Source organism: Symphalangus syndactylus, chromosome 12, assembly GCF_028878055.3.
Source record: "Symphalangus syndactylus isolate Jambi chromosome 12, NHGRI_mSymSyn1-v2.1_pri, whole genome shotgun sequence".
In the NCBI taxonomy this organism is placed as follows: Eukaryota; Metazoa; Chordata; class Mammalia; order Primates; family Hylobatidae; genus Symphalangus; species Symphalangus syndactylus.
In genome coordinates, this window is record NC_072441.2 from 139,887,210 (window position 1) to 139,910,764 (window position 23,555).

General features: G+C 47.9%; 1 protein-coding gene across 1 annotated transcript; it reads right to left on the bottom strand.

Annotated features, from left to right (window-relative positions):
• Positions 1–4,128: 4,128 nt before the first annotated feature.
• CDCA8 (cell division cycle associated 8) lies at positions 4,129–23,420 on the bottom strand. Its single transcript, XM_055255261.2, has 11 exons — positions 21,558–23,420; positions 21,352–21,460; positions 21,102–21,230; positions 18,168–18,208; positions 15,142–15,214; positions 13,604–13,689; positions 11,994–12,058; positions 10,464–10,559; positions 8,254–8,380; positions 6,768–6,854; positions 4,129–5,509 (listed from the first exon to the last, which is right to left on the bottom strand). The coding sequence occupies exons 2-11, from the start codon at positions 21,443–21,445 to the stop codon at positions 5,465–5,467; spliced, it is 843 nt and encodes a 280-aa protein (XP_055111236.1). The 5' UTR covers positions 21,446–21,460; positions 21,558–23,420; the 3' UTR covers positions 4,129–5,464.
• Positions 23,421–23,555: the final 135 nt, after the last annotated feature.

Genomic DNA, 23,555 nt, shown 5'->3' on the forward strand with positions numbered 1-23,555 from the left:
GGGACAAAGTGTGTTTCCCGTCATTCCCCTGAACTAGACCCACCCAGTCCCAGGCTGAGCCGGGTGGGACAGACACCCTCTGCAGGGGCAGAACTGTCCCCTCAGCTCCTGCCTGCATGATGGGAGCAGAGCAGGATGTACCTTTCTTGTGGGCAAGCAGATCTGCAGAAGCCAGATGGCACTGAGTCGAGCAGGTTGTTCCTTCTGTCCCTCAATTCCACTTGAGAAGCCACCCTCTGGTGGGGAGGAATGAATGAGGAGTGGGTTAGAGATGTTAGCGGCATTGCTCCACTGAAGTCAGCCCCAGGAGAGGCATGCAGCCAGGGAATGCAGGACCCCAGCATTAACACAGTGCCTGGCACACAGAACCCAGGAAGTGCCCACTTGTTATTAGTGTTTTATTATTATTGTTATTATTATTACCTAACTGGTATGAGGCACCAGGTAGACATACAACACGTGGTCAGGAATGGAACTTCTCTAGGCAGTGGGACTGCTGATCTGGCTTGACGAGGTATTTGCGCATTCACTGCACATGGACCAGGCACCTACTAGATGGCTGGCTCTGGCAAGTTAAGGCCTCACTGCCCAATGGGTGAGTCAGTTAAGTAAAAAGTACCCAAGCCATGGCAATAAGGATGAGTTCTAGGTGTTTTGGGGCTCAGGGGAGGGCTCTGCCTGACTTCATTCCCAAGGAGGTGTGAGCGGACTCCTAGGGGAAAGTGGGTATTGTGTTAGCTGCCTTTGGTAGCCAATGCCTGTGTTCTGGACCTTACAGGAGGGCATCTCAGTTCCTAACATTACCTCTGCCCCACTGCTCAGGATGTGAGTAAAACTCACACTGCACCACCTGCAGCTCTCTTTAAATCTCTTTGTACCCTTTGCCATTGAAATGGAACTGTCTGCCAGTATCTTGAAAAAATCCTGCTATTAGCAGGATATTTCCCACCACAGTTTACTAGTTGAGCCCTTTGGGGTCTTGGGGCAACAGAGAGAAGCCAGAAGTTGTTTGGGCTCATGAATGACCTCATGTTGCCTATCAGCATCTTGGGAGCAGATTATGGGTATCTCGAGCCTAGTTCCAGGGAATATGTTTGATCAAGACTGCTTGTAGAAGTGTAAGAGGAAAACGAAAAAATCAAAACCAAACTTGTTTCCCCATTGCCACACCTTCCCTCCCCTTTCATTTAGGCTTCCCCTGTGCCCCTTTTCCTTCCTCCACCCCACAACACTCCTTTTTTTTTTTGAGACACGAGTCTTGCTCTGTCACCCAGGCTGGAGTGCAGTGGCATGATCTTGACTCACTGTAACCTCTGCCTCATGGGTTCAAGTGATTCTCTTGCCTCAGTAAGTAGCTGGGATTATAGGCATGTTCTACCACACCTGGCTAACTTTTGTATTTTTAGTAGAGACAGGGTTTTGCTGTTTTGGCCAGGCTGGTCCCGAACCCCTGACCTCAGGTGATCCGTCCACCTCGGCCCTCCAAAGTGCTAGGATTACAGACTTGAGCCACTGCAACCGGCCAGCACTCCCTCTTGACCCTCACCTGGGGCCTTATGAAGAGTCAAGAGGAGAAGGTTTGCCAGGGTGACCTTGGCATTTGACTGGAAGAGTGTATCCTTGAAGATTGTCACCTGTCTCCATCCTGATGGTTCCTAGCATATTGTGACATATGTGTGCTTGTGGGTACTGAAAATTTGCAGATGGAGCTGAGTTCTTCCTGGCATCTTTGTGCCAAGGGTATGTTTGTCCTCCACCATATCCACCACCCAAGGATCAGGAAAGATGAACCATGCAGATCCTAATATCAGCTGAGGGAAGGGTGATGGCAAAGTGTAGAAGGCAAGAAGTGCAGGTTACAGCTGGCAGGGAGGGGACGGCGGAGGCTTGACAGGTGGGGTGATGCAGGTAGGGATGATACAGGGCTGAGGAGATGTTTAATCCCGCAAAGGGAGATGGCACCTTAGGCAAAGCAAATTGGATTCCAGACCCCCCTTTAGCAGGGAGCCCAGTGTAGCCCCCAATTCTGATTGAATCCTCTCTGAAGAGTGTCTCTCAGTCCTTCCATTTCTGAAGCCACAGGAATTGTATCTACTAGGAAAGTTTTGAGTACATATGTCATGCTGAACTTTAGGTATGGGTCAACAGCTATGATACTGTGTAAAATTAGAAAACGGACCCACCAGAGTGTGTACACAGGTAGGCACTGAGACATGCTTTGTTTTTCAGAGGTTTGGGGATACATCGTGGAGCTAAGCCCTGCATTGGTATGTGAACTCACTATCATGGGTCGGGCCGGGGATATTAATTCCTCCTGGTAAAAGGCATGTCTGATGCTTTGGAGAAATGCACATGAGCGAACTCTTCATATGAGTAATGTAATCTAACTCGTCACAAGATAATACATTTGTAATCCTCTCAACGGGAAGCCCCAAGTAGGGCTTTTGAAAATAACAGGGACCCTGTAGGACAAAGAATGAACCTACTGTTGACTGGACCTCTGGGGTTCCTTAAAACTGCCTCAGCGGCCCTGGGGATGGACGCCAGGCCTCCATTCTCCCTTCAACCTGGGGCAGCCCTACTGATCTATGCTTTCTCTCCGCAGCAGGCAGTAAGCACTAAATTGCCTACAGAGATGAGGCAGGTAACATCAAGGGAAGAAGTAATCGCATCAGGATTGCTTTGAACCAGAAGAGGATTCTCTGTGGGCCAAGGAAAGCTGCTACTGAGCTCCAGCTGACTGTTTGCCGGTGCTGTCAGATCTTGTTTTCAGAGGCTAGCAATCTTTGTGTAATCGCCCCATATTTAAATGGTTAGCAACTAATTTGGAAAAAAAAAAAAACCCCAAACCCAACCCGAGTATGAAAGTATGTCTGGGGGCTGGCAGTAAGATTTAGGTTGTCTTTGTCCCAGCCCTGTGACATAGTTCAGCCTGTACTTAAAAATCCTGGGATGGTGGGGACATAAGAAGTTCTACAAAATATATCAAATCAACAAAAGATACCAAATGATAAAAAACAAAAATTTTTTAAAATCCTGGAATGGGGCCGGGCATGGTGGCTCATACCTGTAATCCCAGCACTTTGGGAGGTGGAGGTGGGTGGATCGCCTGAGGTCAGGAGACCAGCCTGGCCAACATGGCGAAACCCTGTCTCCACTAAAAGTACAAAACTTAGCCAGGCATGGTGGTGTGCACCTGTAATCCCAGCTACTTGGGAGGCTGAGGCAGGAGAATTGCTTGAACCTGAGGCGGAGGTTGCAGTGAGCCGAGATCTCACCACTGCACTCCAGCCTGGGCAGTAAGAGCGAAACTCTGTCTCAAAAAATAAATAAATCCTGGGATGGGGAACTCTTTACTTTCCAAGCCAGCCCCTTATATGAAATGAAGAACTGCCATGTCTCAGTCCCAGGTATTAATTAGGCACCTGCTGCATAACATGCATTTCCTACCAGGTGATTTAGGCAGTGGTGCAGATGGCATGAAACAGGATGAACCTGGTTCTGGGTAAAGCATGTTGGATCCTAAGTGTTTCCTCGGCATCAGGCTCTTTAGGCCTGATGACGTATAGTCTGGTTTGCTTATTTGCACTGAGTAACCCTTCTTCCAAATGCTGTCACTACCAGAAGGCTCCTAGTCTATAAATTGTCAATACCCAATAACCTGGCTAAGTATGCCCCCAGGTTGTCTTCTTTTAGGCCGAACCCTCTTGCGTCGTTAGCTCTAGGTTGATCATTTTCAGCCTAGAGAGTTCTGGGAAGGCAGCTCTGCCAGGGCCTCAGAAACTTTGGGAAGTGAGACTCATGATCACCGAATTACTCTTGCCCCGGTTTGTTCCTGTCCAACAAAAGTCCACTATACTGGGAAATTAGAGACCCTAGGTGTTGTCCTCCCAGATACAAATTTCTAGCTCATGGAATGAAGGTGTTGGGGGCGCTCTGCTGGGGGTTGAAGGTACCGATGCTCTGGATCTTGTTGTAAGCCCCTCTTTCAGATATCAGAATGAATCTGTCCGAAGCAAAAGTTTTCACATCTTCTGAGAGAAGCAGATGTGCAAAGACTCCCACACAATTGCTGTCTCCCTAGTCCACAGAGCACAGCTTGGAGAGGACAGGCAGGATGAACAGTGATTACAAAAGAAAACACAAAACCAGAATTTATTGAAAGTAGGTACCAGCTCTGATTAGAACAATCAGCTCAAAGATACTATTACTCAGAACAATATATACGAAAATCTCAGGGAAAGGAGAATAAAAAGAACTTAAAAGAATACAACTTGAACAGGACTGTGTTACTAAAATGGTCTTGCTGCAAAATAATGACAAATACCAGAGAGCCCTACGTGAGGAAGCCGTGTGCCCTCAAGCCTGGGGATGGGGACGCTAGTTCTCAAATTCTTAGAACACAGCGCATGATTCTCCAGGGCAGAGAGGCTGGCTGGAGAACGAGGACCTCACTGCTGACTCTGCTTAACAAAGTCCATGCCCCAGGCACAGGCACACATGGAATGAGGCCACCAAGCAAGTCACACCTGCGCCTGTCCCCATGAGCCCCATAAGAGAGTCTACAGACTTGGCAGGGACCACTGGACCATGGATAGCTTAGAGACAGTTATTCTGTGGCCAATGACATCAAACCTCCAGAATCTGGGCCCTACGATTCCCTCATCCAAATTTCCACTAACTAGGGAGGTAGAAGAGCAAGACATGGAAGTTGTCTCCAAACCAGCATTTGGTCTTCAGTAAACAGGGATAAACATAAAACACCGCTCCACAGGCAGGCTTCAGAACTGCTGGGCACAGCAGGGGAAAGATCCCAGAGTCCCATTTAGCACCTCCCACAGAAGGAGGAAGAGGAAGAGGAGGGCTGGTAGGGGGAGGTGTGATGAGTGCGAGAGGGGAGACGGACATGTTCCCTACTGAGGTCACTGCTGCCAACTGTCCTGCTCTGCTGATCTGCACAGTTCCCTGCACCTTCTGGACCTACCCTCTCATGGCCCAGAGCTCACTTATCTGAGCCTAAACCTCCCAGTCTCAAGCACAGAGAGCAGAAATGCCAGATTCAGAGGTTCTCTGGGTAGCGGTGGTGGAGGCAGTCTTCCTGAGAACACAGGGTGGTTCTTCGCCCCCTCAACTGCAGGCAGGGCAGGGCGAAGAGGATGTAGATTTGCAGGAGGCAGAAGGCAGCAGCTCAGAGGGCAGGGAGGATTCAGCTGGGAGACTGATGATGGGAAGCTTCCATGGCATGGCCCCAGCAAGCAGTGACTGGGATCAGCTGGGATGGGAGGGTGAACAGACAGCTCTACCTAACTGTGTGGGAATAGCACGTCTGAATTCCTGAATTCCCCTAGAGGAACATGGCTCCTTGCTCTGGAACTTCACACTCAAACAATAAGCCTGAAGGGAAGAAGTCTCTTCAGGGTCCCAGAAGTGCCCAGTAAAAGTCCATCCTGTCAACTTTGGTGTCTCATTTGTGGGTCCGTATGCTGCTGCAGATTTGGGCGAGACGGTTCTAAAAAGAAAAGGAGAGAGGTCATTGTAGAAGATGTCACTTGGCAGGCTTGCCCCTTGGCCTCCCACAGTCAGCCTGAGCCCCTCCATTCTCTATCTGTAACACACATGAATTCACCTTTCTGAACCTCGGTTTCTCATCTGAACAAGGGAGCAAAATAACAACTCAAGTGAGACAGTAAATGTATCATAGGAGATTATTTGAGAAGAACATTGCAATAGATCTAGCTAGAAGATGACAGTCACAAGATTTGGGTGGCTAGGTGTGTGTGGGATCTCAGCACTGGGCCTACGTTCAGAAAGACAGGTTTAGGAAACCAGCCCCGCCTTGTCCCCCTCCTTGGATGTACCCTTCAGACCCCACAGAAGGGTGAGGGTAAGGTTGCCATGTTTACACTAAGTGCTCCATCCATCACCCAAGATGATGGCTGACTGACCAAGGAGGTTCATCCCTGGCTGAGCCATTATATTCTTCAATTAAATTAAATTGATAATTTACTTTTAGAGCTGAGGTCTCTCTCTGTCACCCAGGCTGGAGTGCAGCAGCATGATCATGGGTCACTGCAGCCTTGAACTCATGGGCTCAAACAATTTCTCTCACCTGAGCCTCCTGAGCTGCAGGGATTACAGGTGTGCGCCACTGCGCCTGGCCCTCTTGAGAATTTAAACCAAGACAAGAAATTGAACAGTTGGGCAATGGAGCAATAAAGTTGGCGCTGGAGGTGTGGTTACTCAAAGCCACATGCAAAAACAATGTTAAGTAAGCACAGAACCTGGAGCCTGTGGAGAAGGTTATCTGCTGAGGGAGGAATGAAGATGTGTGAGAGAAATGAGCGCACAGGCCCCAGCTGATGGGCCCCACCGCTCCAGAGGCTTGGCCGTTCAGCTCACTCTTTGATTCTGTAACATTCCTGATAACAAGCCCCGACCCTCATTCTTGAGCTATTCTAGGTTTCAGTTTCTGGTGGCCAATAGTGACCTAACATACCCCTAGCACTAACTGCCTGAATGAGGCAGAATTTTGATTTTGCAGTGGAACTTCCGTGGCAGGCACCCTGGGATGGAACAAAACTCAACATCAACTGAGGAACAGAACTGCTGCTATCGAAGTAGGGTAACAGTCAAAATGTCTTGGGGGAAGGAAGACAACACAAATTTAAGTAGAAAGTATTAGCCCAGCCCCAAAAGAATCCTAAATAAAGGTAGCCCAAGAAAGCTACTGGAGACATCCTATGTGTGGAGATGAATATGAGACTTACGGAGAGCTTCTTAATGTTTCCCAAGGCCTCTGGGTCCAGCTGGGCAATACTGTGCCTCTGCAAGTCACTGGCCAATAATCGCAGGCTCTGTATAGAGAGGGGAGTGGGTTAAACTGGCCATGGCCCTTAGGGCAGGAACCCCTAGGATCCCCCTGATATCCTGCACTTAGTGGTGGGGAATGGCTGGGATGGAGAAGTGGCAAGACAGGCAGGAAGGATATTAGCCCTAAGGAGACAATGACTTCATCAGCACTGTCACTAGGGTGGAGGCTGGATTACCTGGGCACAAGAGGCATGCACATTATCTCAGAGATGCCCTGCAGAGGATGTCTGAAACAAACCGTCCTCCCCTCACAGGAGCTGAGGTCAGCAACTCGCTCCATGCAGCCCAGAGACACTGAGCTCAGCCTGCTTCAGAATCCCTTAAAGTTATACAAAGCTGAAGGCACAGCTCATGCTCTGGGTTCTAGACTAAGCGCTTACCTTGGTGGTGCCCTCCTCTGCACCACCCTTTAACATCTCTATTATTACGCATATCACAGATATCATGATTGCAAACCCATCTTGACCACTGAGCTGCTTCTCAAGGGCACGCCCCATGTCTGCTTCTTGGGCCTGCTACAATCGGGTGGGCAAATGTTAGTTGATGAACAGGTGGAGGCTGGGCATGGTGGCTTGCACCTGTAATCCCAGCACTTCGGGAAGCCGAGGCGGGTGGATCACCTGAGGTCAAGGGTTCGAGACCAGCTTGACCAATATGGTGAAACACCATCTCTACTAAAAATACAAAAATTAGCCGGACGTGGTGGCTTGTGCCTGTAGTCCCAGTTACTCAGGAGGCTGAGGCAGGAGAATCACTTGAACCTGGGAGGCGGAGGTTGCAGTGAGCCGAGATCGTGCTACTGCACTCCAGGCTGGGTGACAGAGTGAGACTCCACCTCAAAAAAAAAAAAAAAAGGTAAAAAGGTGGCACGGTGGCTCATGCCTGTAATCCCAGCACTTTGGGAGGCCCAGGAGGGCGGATCACGAGGTTAAGTGATAGAGACCATCCTGGCCAATGTGGTGAAACCCCCATCTCTACCAAAAATACAAAAATTAGCCGGGCATGGTGGCAGGCGCCTGTAGTCCCAGCTACTCAGGAGGCTGTGGCAGGAGAATCGCTTGAACCCGGGAGGCGGAGGTTGCAGTGAGCCGAGATTGCACCACTGCACTCTGGCCTGGTGACAGAGCGAGACTCCAGCTAAAAAAAAAAACAAAACCAAAAAGCAAAAAACAGAAAAACAGAACCCAGAGTTGAGCAACGATCTTTGCAGTCTGGGCCTCTAACCTGGGAGAGAAAACTGGGTTCTGAGTCCTGCAGAAGTGTGGAGATCAGGACCCACGCACTGAAAGGACTCTGAGGGTGAAGCGTGGGTGAGGGCCCAGGGAAAAGAAATGCTTGACTAAGCAGCACACTGTGGCCTGGCTTCCCTTGGAAATACTTCACCTCTCCGCCGCCCACTGGCACAGTGAGGAAGATCTCTTTGCTGTCGGCAAGAGGGCTGCCATTCCCCGAGATGTTGTAAATCCGCTCTCCTGCTGCCGGAGTGCGCAGGCCAGGGGTCTTGAAGACCCTAGAATGGGAAAATCTCTGTGAAGACAGCTTGGTAATTGGATGACACCAGACTCTATAGGCCATTTTAACCTCACTCTGGCCTCAAGCTGCAGTTTTTAAGTCACACATTCCTAAGAAAGCACGTTCTAAATTTAGAAAAAAAAATGTTTTAAAGCAGTAATGACTAAACACAGCTGGAGAAAGAAGGTTGTAATTATTGAACATACATCTTGCAAAAAGTCAACTCTTATCCACATAAAGTTTAGGTCCAAAGCTCCATATGGGTGCCAGTCATCTATCCATCCACAAAGCCCGAAATAAGCTGGTTAATTGTTTCCAGGCGTGGCTGCTTCCATCAAGAGGAATTTGTCAGAGGCAAAGGAGGATGATTTAGAGATTACATCATTATACTAATTTCTCAAGACAGTTAAAATACTGCTACCTAGTTTTCCCTAAATGCCTTTTGTTACATATTCATGTGAAAAAACCAACAGTAAAGAAAAGTGGGAACTGGCTGAGTGCAGTGGCTCATACCTGTAATCCCAGCACTTTGGGAGGCTGAGGCGGGTAGATCACCTGAGGTCAGGAGTTTGAGACCAGCCTGGCCAACAAGGCAAAATCCTGTCTCTATTAAAAATACAAAACTTAGCCGAGCATGGTGGCATGCGCCTGTAATCTCAGCTACTCAGGAGGCTGAGGTAGGAGAATCACTTGAACCTGAGAGGTGGAGGTTGCAGTGAGCCGAGATTGCGTCATTGCACTCCAGCCTGGATGACAGAGCGAGACTCCATCTCAAAAAAAAAAAAAAAAAAAAAAAAAAAAAGTGGCAATTAAAAGTAGAAAATAAATCTTCAACACTTCCCCACACCAGAGATAACCACTTCTTGCTCTCCTCCCCAGGGGTAACCACTCTGAATTCCTTATCTATCCTTCCAGAAACTTTCTATGTATATAAAACCAAATGGGATCATACAGCACAGTGTTCAGCAACCTGCTCAGAGATGCTCTGTGATCATGGCGCTCTTTCCCTATCAGCACACACAGATCCAGTCTTTTTTAATGGCTATATAGCATCTCCTATTTAGTCAACTAGGTTCTTTGGAAGGTATTAACTTATGCTGCAAGAATATCCTTGCTTATGCCAGCCTCCAAAAAAGCAGTATCAATTTTTACTTCTACCAAGAGTACGGGAGAGTGCCTACTCATCTTTAAAAAACTGATTTGAGGCTGGGTGTGATGGCTCGTGCTTGTAATCTCAGCACATTGGAAGGCCAAGGTGGGCGGATAGCTTGAGCCCAGGAGTTCGAGACCAGCCTGGGCAACCTGGTGAAACCCCATCGCTACAAAAAAAAAAAATTAGCCAGGCATGGTGGCATGCTTGGGAGGCTAAGGTGGGAGAATCACCTGAGCCCAGGAAGTCAAGGTTGCAGTGAGCCGTGATTGTGCCACTGCTCTCCAGCCTGGGCACTGGAGTAAGACCCTGCCTCAAAATAAATATTTTAAAAATAAAATAAAAACCTTCTGATTTGAATCAGAAAAGGCCAAAAACGTCACCTAGAGGCCTCCTAGTCATCACAGGCAGAATATTCACCTCCCTCCCATTAAAGAATCATTTTGCCACTGAAGATGGGTGAAACTACACTTAAGGGAGAGGCATACACCAGGAAACCCAGGTGGCCACTGTCCTCTGACAAGGCATTCCAGGTCAAGGACTTAGGACTATTTTCTTTTCTGAAGACAGAGTCTCACTCTGTTGCCCAGGCTGGAGTGCAGTGGTGCAATCTCAGCTCACTGCAACCTCCACCTGCTGGGTTCAAGCAATTCTCCCGTCTCACCCTCCCAAGTAGCTGGGATTACAGGTGTGCACCACCACACCCAACTAATTTTCGTATTTTTAGTAGACGTGGGGTTTCTTCATCTTGGCCAGGCTGGTCTTGAACTCCTGACCTCAAGTGATCCACCTGCCTCGGCCTCTTAAAGTGCTGGGATTACAGGCGTGAGCTACTGTGCCTGGCCTAGGAGTATTTTCTTAGACACTCCTTCTCTGGGTAGTGCTCAGTGTTGGAGTCCCATCAAATCCAAGTGTTTCCCTCAATACTCACCTTGAGTCAAACCTGGGTGTCAGGCCTGGAGTTGGTTTGACCATGGACACCTCCAATCGGCCCACGGCTGGGGTAACGGTGTTAGCACGGCTTGACCTACAGGTAAGAAATGGCCATCAGGTATGCCAACTCTCAGGTTCCACGAAGGCAGCAGCAGAGGAGTGACACGTGGAGAGCTGACTGTGAGATACTGCTCAGGGTGCCTCGCACACATCGACTCATGTGACCCTTCTAACACAGGAGGCCAGCACTGCTGCCATCCTCATACACAGATGCAGAAACTCAGGTGCATCGAGTTTTAAAAACTTGCCCAAGATCACATATCCAATTAGGATGGAGCCAAAACTTTGAACCGAAGCAGTCTGCCTCCAGAATCTGACTTTTTTTTTTGAGACAGAGTCTTGCTCTGTTGCCCAGGCTGGAGTGCAATGGCGCAATCTTGACTCATCGCAACCTCCACCTCCCGGGTTGAAGCGATTCTCCTGCTTCAGCCTCCCGAGTAGCTGGAACTACAGGCATGCACCACCACACCCGGCTAATTTTTGTATTTTTAGTAGAGACAGGGTTTCACCATGTTGGCCAGGCGGGTCTCAAACTCCTGACCTCAAGTGATCCACCCACCTTGGCCTCCCAAAGTGCTGGGATTACAGGCGTGAACCACCGCACCCAGCCTCAGAATCTGACTTTTTAATCAAGGAGACAGCTTCTTCATGCGAAGGCTCCCCCAGCTGGAATTCTGTCCTCGTGCCAGGCAGCTGCTGCACTGCTCAAGAGAAATGAGTTCGCTCCTCCACAGACATGCATCCTGGTGACTACTCTCCTAAGCTGCTTTACCTTCCCCCACATGGCTTATGGTAGAGTCCAGCATAATCAACTCAAGCCCATAGAGGTTCTTCACTTTGCAGGACTAGACAAAACATTTCAAGAAACCAGTTATAGGTTAAGTGACAGCCACTCTATGACGAGCTGTGGGGTAGCTCTACATATGGACTGTCAGGAACTGAAACATAACAGGCAGTTCTTGCTATACTTAAAAAAAAAAAAAGTGGGGGCCGAGGTGGGCGGATCACCTGAAGTCGGGAGTTCGAGATCAGCCTGACCAACATGGAGAAACCCTGTCTCTACTAAAAATACAAAATTAGCCGGGCGTGGTGGCACATGCCTGTAATCCCAGCTACTCGGGAGGCTGAGGCAGGAGAATCATTTGAACCCGCGAGGCAGAGGTTGCAGTGAGCCAAGATTGCACCATTGCACTCCAGCCTGGCCAACGAGAGTGAAACTCCGTCTCAAAAAAAAAAAAAAAAAAAAAAAAGTGGAGAAGGATAGAGAATGTACATTAAAGTACTGGAGATGGTTTTGGTTTAGGTCATTTCTAGAGACCCCTCCAGCTTGGACACTCAAGGATTCAGTGATTTTAAGCTGCTTTCAAACACTAGCCACCAGAGCCTTTTCACTGCCCCTCACTTTCTGCCGTGATATATATGGCTCTCCAATAAAACCCAAACACCACAACTTTAGAAAATCCACTACCTTTTCCTTTTGCCTTTTCCTTGTATGGACTGAGTTCTCTTCTTGGATGGAGGACACCTTTTGACCTGCAGTCACAATCAAATGAGACTAAGGTTACAAAAAACCCAGCAAAGAGGAAAGGTAAGAAGGGTATTTTTTTTTTTTTTTTTTAAAGCGTTAAGAACAAGCTTTGGAGAGTTAATACTAAATATAATAAGGTGTATCTCAGAATTCAATGACTTAAAAAGTTCAGAACATAACTAATTTAATAAAGACTTCCACTGGCTGGGTTTTCAAAATACAGGATTTTGGCCAAGATTAAAGGTAAATCTCTTTTGAAGTGATTACAGCCTGGCTTGTACCCCACTACTTTATATAAAGGGCTGCTGTGAAGGTCACTCAGGGCGTCCCAGGTGCCCAATCAAAGGCAAACCCTGCAGTGCTCCCTTCCTGGGGCCTGAGAGGTCCCTGGCAAGAATCACTCCTTATCTTCCATATATTCTCTCCTCCCTTGTCCTCCGTGATGGATCTGTCTTTCCTGCTTCTCTAGCTTCCTTGGCAGTCTGCCTTAGGAGCTCCTCTCTCTACCTTCCCTCTAGTGTCCACCCTGACCCCCTCACTTCCTGCTTTCCCTGCACAACCATCTCCATTCCCACACTGGGGCAAACACCTAGAGATCTGGGAGGCAGTGTATCTCTCAATCTCCCTCTTCTCCCTGAGCTCCAGGCTGAAATTTCTGTCTAGCCTAGATGTCCTGGAAAAGTAGTGAATGGTCAACATGTCATGCAATTGGCATGTGCTCCCCCTACCCCCAGTCCAGCACCACTCTGCTGCCTGGATCCCACACCTCACTGGATAGCAGTTGCCTTAGCTAGAAACCATGCAGTCGTCTCTGATTCCTCCTTTTCTCCACCAACCATGCCACTTCTTTCTAAAACCTATCTCAAAACCATCCCTTCATTCTATAGTATCAGCATGTCAGTTCAAGAATTCATAGGCGGCCGGGCGCGGTGGCTCACGCTTGTAATCCCAGCACTTTGGGAGGCCGAGGCGGGCGGATCACGAGGTCAGGAGATCGAGACCACGGTGAAACCCCGTCTCTACTAAAAATACAAAAAATTAGCCGGGCGTGGTGGCGGGCGCCTGTAGTCCCAGCTACTTGGAGAGGCTGAGGCAGGAGAATGGCGTGAACCCGGGAGGCGGAGCTTGCAGTGAGCCGAGATCGCGCCACTGCACTCCAGCCTGGGCGACAGAGCGAGACTCCGTCTCAAAAAAAAAAAAAAAAAAAAAAAAAGAATTCATAGGCTTCCAACTGGTTTCCTCATCTTCAGTTTTCCCCCTCCCCCATTTATCCTGAATACTGTTCCTCTTCCCTTTCTTCTCCAGCTAGTAGACTCTCACTCACCTTGAAAGGCCTGCCTATGTCCTAGTGGGGCAGGGAAGACTTGCTAGCTTCCTCTTCTGTGTTCTACACACTTTGCACACCAGTCAGTTATCACTTTTGTCATTGCCATGTAAAGTAGGATCATCTCTACTAAACTGTGAGCTCTGGTATACAACAGTGTATTTTATGCATTTGTATTTGCCTGTCTTGTGATAACCCTCAGCCTCCGACCTCAGTGTCCACTTACTCTTGCAGTTTGAAGATTCTTATGTTCATTTTCTTCTTCTTCTTCCTCTTCCACTATCATTTCATCTACTTGTATTACCTTTCGTGCTGCAAGAAACAGTTTCAACAGGGTGGTATTTCTGATGAGAATAAAGTTTTGTGCATTCACATTTCTTATAGGAATAAAACGTATGCAATCTTAAGCTGCAATGAAGAAATGGACTAAAAATAAAGAAGACTTTTTAAGAAAGAGGGTTTAGACAAAGGAAACTAATCAGAGTGTTAAGAGACTCCATATGATGCTTTGTAGAGACAGCCCAGCATTCTGAATAATTGAGCTTGCCCTGCCTAATGTAGAGGGTGCCCTGGTGCGTAGCCCTGAAATCCTGGCCATGGGTCAGGATGTTCTTTTAAGAATTGGATGCATCAAAGTATCATAGCTTAATGACAGTGACATTAAGTCCATGTCACAATTCATCCTGATTCGATTCCTTGCCCACTAGTCACAACCTGGTTTTCCATACAACTTTTCCTGTAAAACAGTGTTTCTCAGAGTGCGGGACATGTATGTAAGATGATTTTATGTGGATAGATCATGGAATTGAGTAACTTTTTTTTTTTTTTTTTTTTTTGAGACGGAGTCTCGCTCTGTCGCCCAGGCTAGAGTGCAGTGGTGTGATCTCAGCTCATTGGCAGCTCCACCTCCCGGGTTCACACCATTCTCCTGCCTCAGCCTCCCAAGTAGGTGGGACTACAGGTGCCCGCCACCACACCTGGCTAATTTTTTGTATTTTTAGTAGAGACGGCTTTCACCGTGTTAGCCAGGATGGTCTCGAACTCCTGACCTCGTGATCCGCCTGCCTTGGCCTCCCAAAGTGCTGGGAGCTGGGTGGCTCCCAAAGTGAGCCACCGTGCCCAGCTGAGTAACTTTTTTTTTTCCTTTCCTTTCTTTTTTTTTTTTTTTTTTTTCAGAGACAAGGTCTTACTACATTGCCCAGGCTGGTCTTGAACTCCTGGGCTCAAGTAATCCTCACGGCTTGGCCTCCCAACATGCTGCGATTACAGGTGTGAGCCACTGCACCTGGCCTGAATTGAGTAACTTTGGATTATATGCAAAGAAACTCATTCCTTTTTCAATTCTCTTTCAACTTTGCTGATTACATCAGGGAGCGTCTCAGTTGGTGTTACCAGTCTTTTAACACTTACCTAAATCTTGCCATCTATTTAACCCAGGAGAAAGTAAGCAGGCAACAATGTTTGGTTTCTAGCACAGCTTTTCCCCCCCCTTTTTTCACCTTCACTTTAGCTCACACACGGGTCTTGAGTTTGGTTAGTAGCAGTCCTGCATACAATTAACTAAATTTCTGGTTTGAACTGCTGTTCAGGGGGATAAAAAATTAACTAAATGCACCATACAAAAGCAAGTTTTTGGATTTACAAGATGAAGAACCAGACATTAAAGGGAAGAGCCTCTACCAACAAGGCCCTGCCTGAGCAGCCAACCATGCAACCTGAGCCTCAGTTCTTTCTGTACAACAAGCAGTTTTGAAAGGTACTCACTTTTGGCAGATTTCAGGGGTGTCTGAATAGCTTCTGCTGTTAGTTTGTTTATTTCAGTGATATCCAGGTCAGCCTACGACAAACGTAGCCAAAAGGCACCAGGCTTATTCCACCAAAATACAAGGAACAGTATTTCAAGATAAAAAATTTTTTAAAACTATTATTTGATACATAAGACTGTTAAATGTTAGTGACACAATATACAACATAGCAAACTCCCATAAACCCACCACACAACCCAAGACCTAAAACATTGCCAATAACTTGCTTCTGGCTCTGTATTCATTCCTTGTTCCATTTTCTTATCTCTTCTCCCAAAGGTGATGAGTCTCCTAATCCTTCATTCCCCAGAGGTAAGCATATCATTCCACTTGTTTAATCGAAAGGTATATGTGTATGTGCTCGCGGATACATGCATATGTGTGTATACGTGTGTGCACACACAGATGTGCTTTTTCACAAGTGTGTACTTAAGCATTTTGTTTGGTTTTGGCTGTTTTCACCACTCTTTGTGGTTGTAGTTAATTTGTTTTCATTGCTGTATCATATCCCACTGTGTGAATATACCACAATGGATCTGTCCATCTTCCATCAATAGTTTCCTGCTATTATAAACACTGCTACCTTGAACTGTCTTACATATGTCTGAGGTACATGTCCAAGTTTCCCCTTGGCTCTATCCTTTGGATAGGACATGACACGGATTATACGTTACATAAATATTCGGCCTTCGCATTATGCCAGATTGTTTCCCAAAGTGGTTACCCTTGACTACAGCCCATTTGCAAACAATACAAGTTCCTAATGATCCACATCCTCTACAACACTTGGTGGTGGGTCAGGCTTACCATTTTCTCGATAAATCTACAGGGTCTCAATAAGGTTTTCTATGATGATCCTGGGTCCTTCAAAAAGGCTTCCAGTCACCATTCAAATTCAGTTTTTTTTCATATGGTAATAAGTACGGGCACTACAAAGAGCAGTCATGATTCACGGTCTTTTCCTTATAGAACACATGTAAATATCAGAATAATTATTACAGGTTTGGAATGGCACAGGTTTCACTTCCGGTAGGGACTGCTTGACGTACTCAGAGAAGGATTCTGAGGCTGTCTTAGGCTTAGCAAGAAATAGCACTATAATAAGTTACTGATGTTTGCCAGGCTTGATGTAACAGAAAGTAGGGGCATTCCTGCCAACCTTCTGCCATCTCTAGAAGCAACTGGCATTTTATGGAGTCATCAGTGGTGGCAGGCCACTGGTCATCTACTGTGCAGGACAGTTAACAGAGCAGGCCTGAGACTGATACACATAGAAAGGCCTGTTTGCAAGCCTGGCCTTGGTTGGCATCTGGGAACTTGGTTTCAGAAAGGTTCCCACCTTTCCTTAACAAAAATGCCTCACTGTGCCTAAACTTTAGGCAAACAATATGGCTCATGCTGAACACCTACTTCCCTCCTGAAAGTCTAGGATTTTGACATGTGCTAGGCAGAGGATGCCTATGTGAGCAGCCCCCAGTTAAAATTCTGGACATTGACTCTCTAATCAGCTTTTCTGGTAGACAGCATTTCATGTGTTGAATTAAGCATGTTCTGTGTGACTCCACAGGGAGTGGACTCGTAGAAGCCTGGTTTCCTCTGGACTTTGTCCTATGCACTTCTCCCCTTTGTTGATTAATGCTTTGTTTACTTTTACTGTAATAAATCATCGCCATGGGTGTGACTGTATGCTCAGCCCCATGAATCCTCCTAGTGAATCACCAAACCTGGAGGTGGTCTTGGGAGCCCCAACACACTTCCCAACTAAGAGCTTTTATAGATTTTCTATCATTCCTTTCTTGAGTTTTAAATCATATTAGTCAAGGCTAGAATTCTCTCAACTTGGTGTGGTAACAATGGCTCTCTCATATTACATTAGAAGTTCTCATTTGCAGTTCTGTATGTCTAATTTAAAAAGAGAGAACTGCATTAGCCAGTAAGCATAATTCATCTCAGAGGTAACTCTTTTAAAACATTAGAGCTCAGTGTGTGTACGGGGGTGAATAATCCCCACCTCTCTCCCAAATGCTCCAATTTTTTCCAAATTGATAATTGGCTCCTCATTACCTTTACCTTCTGAATGAAGCTGGTGGAGATCTGCTATGTGCCCTTGGTGGTCAGACTCCTTCAAACCCTGAGATTCCAAATGATTCTGATCAACTCAACAAAAGATGTAATTTTGGGGTTTACTTTGTAAATCTGATCAAGGCTACAATAAACTAACAGAAAGATACACAAATGCGTGCACACACACACATTGTTTGTGTATGATTTTAGAGTGCCTAGGGACTCTGTGAAGCCCATGTATGGACTAGTTCCTAATGCTGTCTCATAAAACTTTCTGCAAGAGTAGCAATGTTCTATTTCTGTGCTCTCTGATGGAGTAGCTACTAGTCACATGTAGCTATTGAACATGTAAAATGTGGCTAGTATGTCTGAGGAAATGAATTCTTTAATTTTATTAATTGTAATTAACTGAAATAGCTACATATGCCCAGTGGCTACTATACTGGACAGTGCAGCTTTCAATGCTCTATTTTGCATCCCCATCTTACTGCCTTCAATCCTGGCACTGATGCTGGGAGGAAGGAGATGCGAGGGGCTGGGGAGCACTGAGCATCCCAAGCAAGAGCACTGCTTCTACAGTACGACATGATGAAACAGCCTCGTCATCTAGCAGGCCAGTGCATAGTGTAATGACTCAGGTGCTTAAAGGAACTTGGGCTTGAGGCTTTCTACTTCCGCTGTGGAGTTCAGGACAAAGGACTTCAAGAAATTGGTCAAAAATAGAACTGCCACCTTCTGTAGGGCTCAGAACTATCTAGGTCTCATGTACACAGTGTCTGGTCCAACTCTAATTTTTCAGTTGACACAAACAGATAATGTCCCTTTATGAAACCTCTTCCACAGTAAGCATCTATTAGTTGGATCTGGGGACTGGACTAGACTTAAGTAACCACTGGCTGGAAAATAGGACAGGTCACTTACTGTTGCCGCCTCTTCCAGGGCCTGTTTGTTTCCTCCAAGGGCTTTAAAAAGAACGTTGTAGTTACTATTAGATTTTAACAATAAATCATCTTGCCTAATAGTACCATTTATCCTTCTAAAACGGGTCCAGCCCTTGGTCTAACATTCAAGGACCTTCACCATCTAATCTATTCTTTCTCCAAGTTATATCCCAAATGTGCCACTGACTCTCATGACTTGTTGCCAAGGTACTTTGTATTTCCTCTGCCTGAAATTCCCCTCCGTACTTAACAAATTTCTAACTCACCCTTCAAAACTCAGCTCAAACATCACCCCAAAAATTCTGCTTATTTTTCTTTTTAAAAAATATATTTTAAATTTTATTTATTTTTGAGATAGAGTCTTGCTCTGTCACCTAAGCTGGAGTGGAGTGGCGCCACCTTGGCTGTCTCCTGGGCTCAACTGATCCTCCCACCTTGGCCTCCCAAGTAGCTGGGACTACAGGTATGCACCACCACATTCGGCTAATTTTTGTGTTTTTTTGTAGATATAAGGTTTCACCAAGTTGTCCAGGTTGTCTTTTTTTTTTAAAATAGAGATGTGGTCTCCTGCTATGTTGCCCAGGCTGGTCTTGAACTCCTGGGCTTAAGTGATACTCCTGCCTTGGCCTCCCAAAGTGCTAGGATTATAGGCATGAATCCCCACCCCATGCCCTGCCCTCTGCTTATTTTTCTTTTTTAAAAAAATTTATTTTTATTTTAATTTTTTTTTAAAGTTTAAAGATATGGTCTTGTTATGTTACCCAGGCTGGTCTCAAATTCCTGGGCTCAAGCAATCCACCTGCCTTGGCCTCCCAAAGTGCTGGGATTCCAGGTGAGCCACTGTGCCCAGCCTGCTTATTTTTCTATCTCAGCAGGTTGCTGCAAAGTGTGGAGTTAGTTGCTCACCCTCATTATACCCAATAACTACTCAAAGCTGTTTAAATGTCCATCCCTGCCTTGGACTGAATTCCAGAGATGACATCCTTTGCTTCTGGCAAAAATCTAGTAGTCAATAGATGTACAGTAAACATGTGTTGAATAAAAGGGTCTTTGTGAGATTTACATGTAGAATAAAAAGTTAGGTTAGAACCTCCTGCTAGAAACCCTCATAGTATCTTGTAAAACCATTAAGATCTCAAGCTATGAAACCAGAATACCTGGGTTCAAACAGACTATCCCAGTAACTAGTTTATGAGGCCTTGAGCAAAGTGTCCAATTTCTCTGTGTCTTAATCTTGTCATTTGGAAAAATAGGGATATTATTAGTTATGAAGAAAAATTAGTTAATGTACGTAAAACACTTGGTACAATGCCCAACCAGCATAGAAAGCACAATATGCTCACTGACCACGACTCTATTCTATGTCCTTTGTAGTACCTATACTTTTAATTACATAATTGTATGTACATTTTTCTAATAGCTCTTTTCTACTAACCTGTGTGTTCCTGAAGGCAGAGACAATGTCTGTTTTATTCCCCGGTGCATCTTTAGCACCTAGCACTGTGACTGACACATGCTCAGTATTTGTAGAAATAAGCAAATGAATGGCTTAATATTAATAAATAAAAAGGCAAGTCAAAAGGACCATTCAATGTCTAATATGTGAGCAGAACATGCATTTCTATCCAGGAAGGAGACTACATGCTGGTTAATTAATAAGAAGGAAAACAGAAAAAGGCAACCCAGCAGAAAAGTACAGCCTCCTGCATTTCTCTGGACATTTAATAAGGGAGTGCGGAAACAGGCTGGGATTTTTCTCTGGCCAGGAAAACTGATGTGCTTTTTTTTTTTTTTTTTGAGACAGAGTTTCGCTCTTGTTGCCCAGGCTGGAGTGCAATGCCGTGCTCTCAGCTCACCGCAACCTCTGCCTCCCAGGTTCAAGCGATTGTCCTGCCTCAGTCTCCCGAGTAGCTGGGATTAGAGGTATGCGCCACCACGCCCAGCTAACTTTTTTGTATTTTTAGTAGAGACAGGGTTTCTCCATGTTGGTCAGGCTGGTCTCAAACTCCTGACCTCAGGTGATCTGCCCGCCTCAGCCTCCCAAAGTACTGGGATTACAGGCGTGAGCCACCACGCCCAGCCTGATGTGCCCATTTTTAAGTTAGCAATTTCCATAAGCTGCAGAAGGAGCTGCTTCGGGTTATTCTTCCATCTGAGCTCTGGTTAACTAACCATGTCATTTATTCATTCATTTTTAAATGGGTTGGGTAAAATATACATATATTTTTAAAAATACTATTTTTTGGCCGGGCACAGTGGCTGACTCCTGTAATCCCAGCACTTTGGGAGGCCTAGGTAGGTGGATCACTTGAGGTCAGGAGTTCGAGACCAGCCTGGCCAACATGGTGAAACCCCGTCTCTACTGAAAATATAAAAATCAGCGGGGCATGGTGGCAGGCGACCGTAATCCCAGCTACTCCAGAGGCTGAGGAAGGAGAATCACTTGAACCCAGAAGGTGGAGGCTGCAGTGAGCAGAGATCGCACCACTGCACTGCACTGCACCCCAGCCTGGGTGACAGAGTGAAACTCTGTTTCAAAAAAATAAAAAAAATTTCCTGATGTGTGAAAATTATGTGAAATTCACATTTCAGTGTATCCATAACTAAAATTTTATTGGAATACAGCCCATCCATGCCCATTCAGTACAGCTGTTTTAGACCTGTAACAGCAGAGCTGAGTTGCCCGACAGAGACCGCCCCGCCCACCGCCCCCACGGCCCCCCACCCCCCGCATTTTTCATAGAAAAAAATGAAGTAGGGAAGTGAGACAGAGAGTGAAAGGGTCTGCAATTTTCCATAAGTGGTCATGTCAGGTCTCATTAAAAGGTGACATCTGAGCGAGCCCTTTCTGAAGGGTGTCACCTAACCCCAAGGGGCTCCCGGCCTCCGCCCAGGGAAGCTCTCCAGCTCTTACCGAAGTAGTCAAGCCAGTTCATCTCGCGCAGAGCCTTGGGGAGCCGCAGGATCTCGATGTTGTAGAGGTTATCCACCTCCTTGAGGAGGTTCTGCCTATCTGACTCAATTTGCTTGATTCGTATTTCCACTGCGGGAGGGCAGAGCCGACAGGACACGGGTCACGGGGCGGGTGAATCTGTGCAGCTCGTGTCCCCACCCGCCAGCATCCCGCGACTGCCCCAGGAGGCCGCGACGGCCTGGCCCCTTACCTTCACGGTCGAAGTCTTTCAGAAAGGAGGCGAGCTTCCGCCTCCGTAAGGAGTTGGTCTTGGCCACCCGACTACTGCCCTTCCTAGGAGCCATGGCGCTCGGCGGAGGCTGTGGGGAGCGGCGAAGATGGGGCAGGGAGGCAAGGAACCGGGTAGGGACGAGGAGGGCGGACGGGGACCACCCGAAGAAGTCGCCAGGCACGTACCTGCGGTCCCGAGACAAGGGCTGAGCAAAACCTCGCTGTGCCAGTGAGAGAGAGCGGCTCTACAGTCAACCGCCACCCAATTCAAACTCCACAGCCACAGGCTGACGAATGAGAAGCCGCCGTCCCACAACATCCAATCACAAGCAAGTTCCTGCCGGCCCAGGGTCTTCCGCCCAATGCGCCCCCTATAGCCTGAGTGCGTCAGCGAGGCCGCCGCCGTCGCGGGTGCTCCTGGGAGTTGTGGTCCAGGCTTGTTTCCCCGCCCTCCGCACCAACCCACCCGGCTCCGCCCTGGCCGGCTGCAAACGATACAAACTACTACTCCCGGCAGGCCTTGCGGCGGCTCTGCACTACCCCAAGCTCTGGAGGGCTGGGGGCCTACTAGGTCAGGTCGGCTGTAGGATTCAGCTCCAGGGCCGGCGGCTGCTTCTTTCTGGCTTGGCTGCCACTGAGTAGCCGAGGGGCCGCCGTGACCCTCTGACTGACTGGCTGGCTGCCTACGTCGGCGCTCCTCAGGGCCCCAAGCTCCCCAGGCCGAACTTCGGGCAAGTGGCGGGTCGGCAGAGACAGAGCAGCCCCGGCAGGGTTTGACGGAGCAAGGGGGACGGAATGATACAGGAGCGAAGCAGGGGTGCAGGCTTTGGGGTGGCTGCGCCAGCCCGCGGCCAGTCTGGGCAGCGAGTCGGGGGAACCCTCTCGTTTCTCGCTCCCCCGAGGGCCGGCCACTCCCGCCCAGGTCGCGTCTTGGCGCCTCGACTGGGTGCGCAGCGCGGGGCTGCGACTTCAGGTGCAAGTAGTGGCGCTTGGCAGCTGGCCACACGGTGACTGCAGCATGAGCGGCGGCCACCAGACTCCGGGGAGCCCAGCGCACGAGGCAGCTCTGGGTGTCGTGGCCGTGGGCCTGGGAATGGGCGTGTAGACGGCGAGCCCCGCCGAGCCGCGGTCCTGTCGGAGGTGCTAACTGTGCATCTTGGCATCTACCCACGGCCACAGGGTTGGATTGCTCAAGAGTTGTGCTGAGACCCAGCAAGGCTAGAGACTAGTTTCGAAGCTATATCTCAGGCTGAGTCTCAAGGCAGGCGGCGACTGGACGGCCAGACCGGCCAGCTCTTGACGGGTTTGTGGCCTGATTGTTTGGATTTGGTACTTTTCACCTGTAGATGCGGTCTGAAGCCATGTCAGAGGGGTTGTGTTTAAGCGTGCATGTTATAGGCTATGGGAGTGATAATCTTGCCTCTCCCCTCTGAGTTGAGGGACAGTCGAAGAAATAAGCAAAGGTGCCAAGCAGGTTCCTGATGGGCACCAGCGAGCTTGGGGACAGAGCAGTCCAAGCATAGAAGCCCTGGCAAGCCTGGCCCTTCCTGGAAAGTCCTTTCTCTCTCTTCCACCCTGGTCTGTTGCTCCATATGCAACAAATATTTGAGTGTCGCTCTTCCGCCCGAGGTCAGCCCTGGGCAGTGGGTGGTGGGGGTGACACCCCAGTCTGCTGGGTGCCTGAGAATCTCCATCAGTCAGATGGCCAAGATGAGAGGGGATGACAACCCCTACCTCATGTAGGCTTTCCCCCAGAAGGTGTTTTTATGCTGCGCAAGTCGGGCTTCCAGCCTCTCGGTTTCAGGGTTTCCTTCACCCGACTCCCCAATGCGCCCGACCTCCTTGGGCACCTAGGACGTCCACCTGCATCTTAGCCAGAGCTGCCACGTCTGGAGCCCGTGATTTACTAGTTTTTGCCAGTTGGTTGTGACACACAATGTCAAAAGTGTCATTAAGGCACAACCGGAGGCGCAAGATAAGAGGAAAAGACTCCACAGCTAACAGGACATGCCACCACCGCCACCCAATTTAAACTGCTGCAGGCTGACAAATGAGAAGTCGCCGTGTTTGGACGGTCCCAACATCCAATCCCAAGGAAGCTTCAAGCCGAGTGGCCAATCCACATGTTGGACTACAGTACCCAGAAGTCATTGCGGCACGACGATATATTTTCGCGACTCAGTA

Excerpts from the sequence above, each read along its gene's own strand:
- CDCA8 (XM_055255261.2), bottom strand. The coding sequence starts at position 21,445 with ATGGCTCCTAGGAAGGGCAGTAGTCGGGTGGCCAAGACCAACTCCTTA. Across the intron at positions 10,560-11,993 it reads GGAAAAGGCAAAAGGAAAAG|GTCAAGCCGTGCTAACACCG; the intron begins GTAGTGGATTTT and ends TCTTACCTGTAG. Across the intron at positions 6,855-8,253 it reads TGCCAGTGGGCGGCGGAGAG|AGCCTGCGATTATTGGCCAG; the intron begins GTGAAGTATTTC and ends CTCTCTATACAG.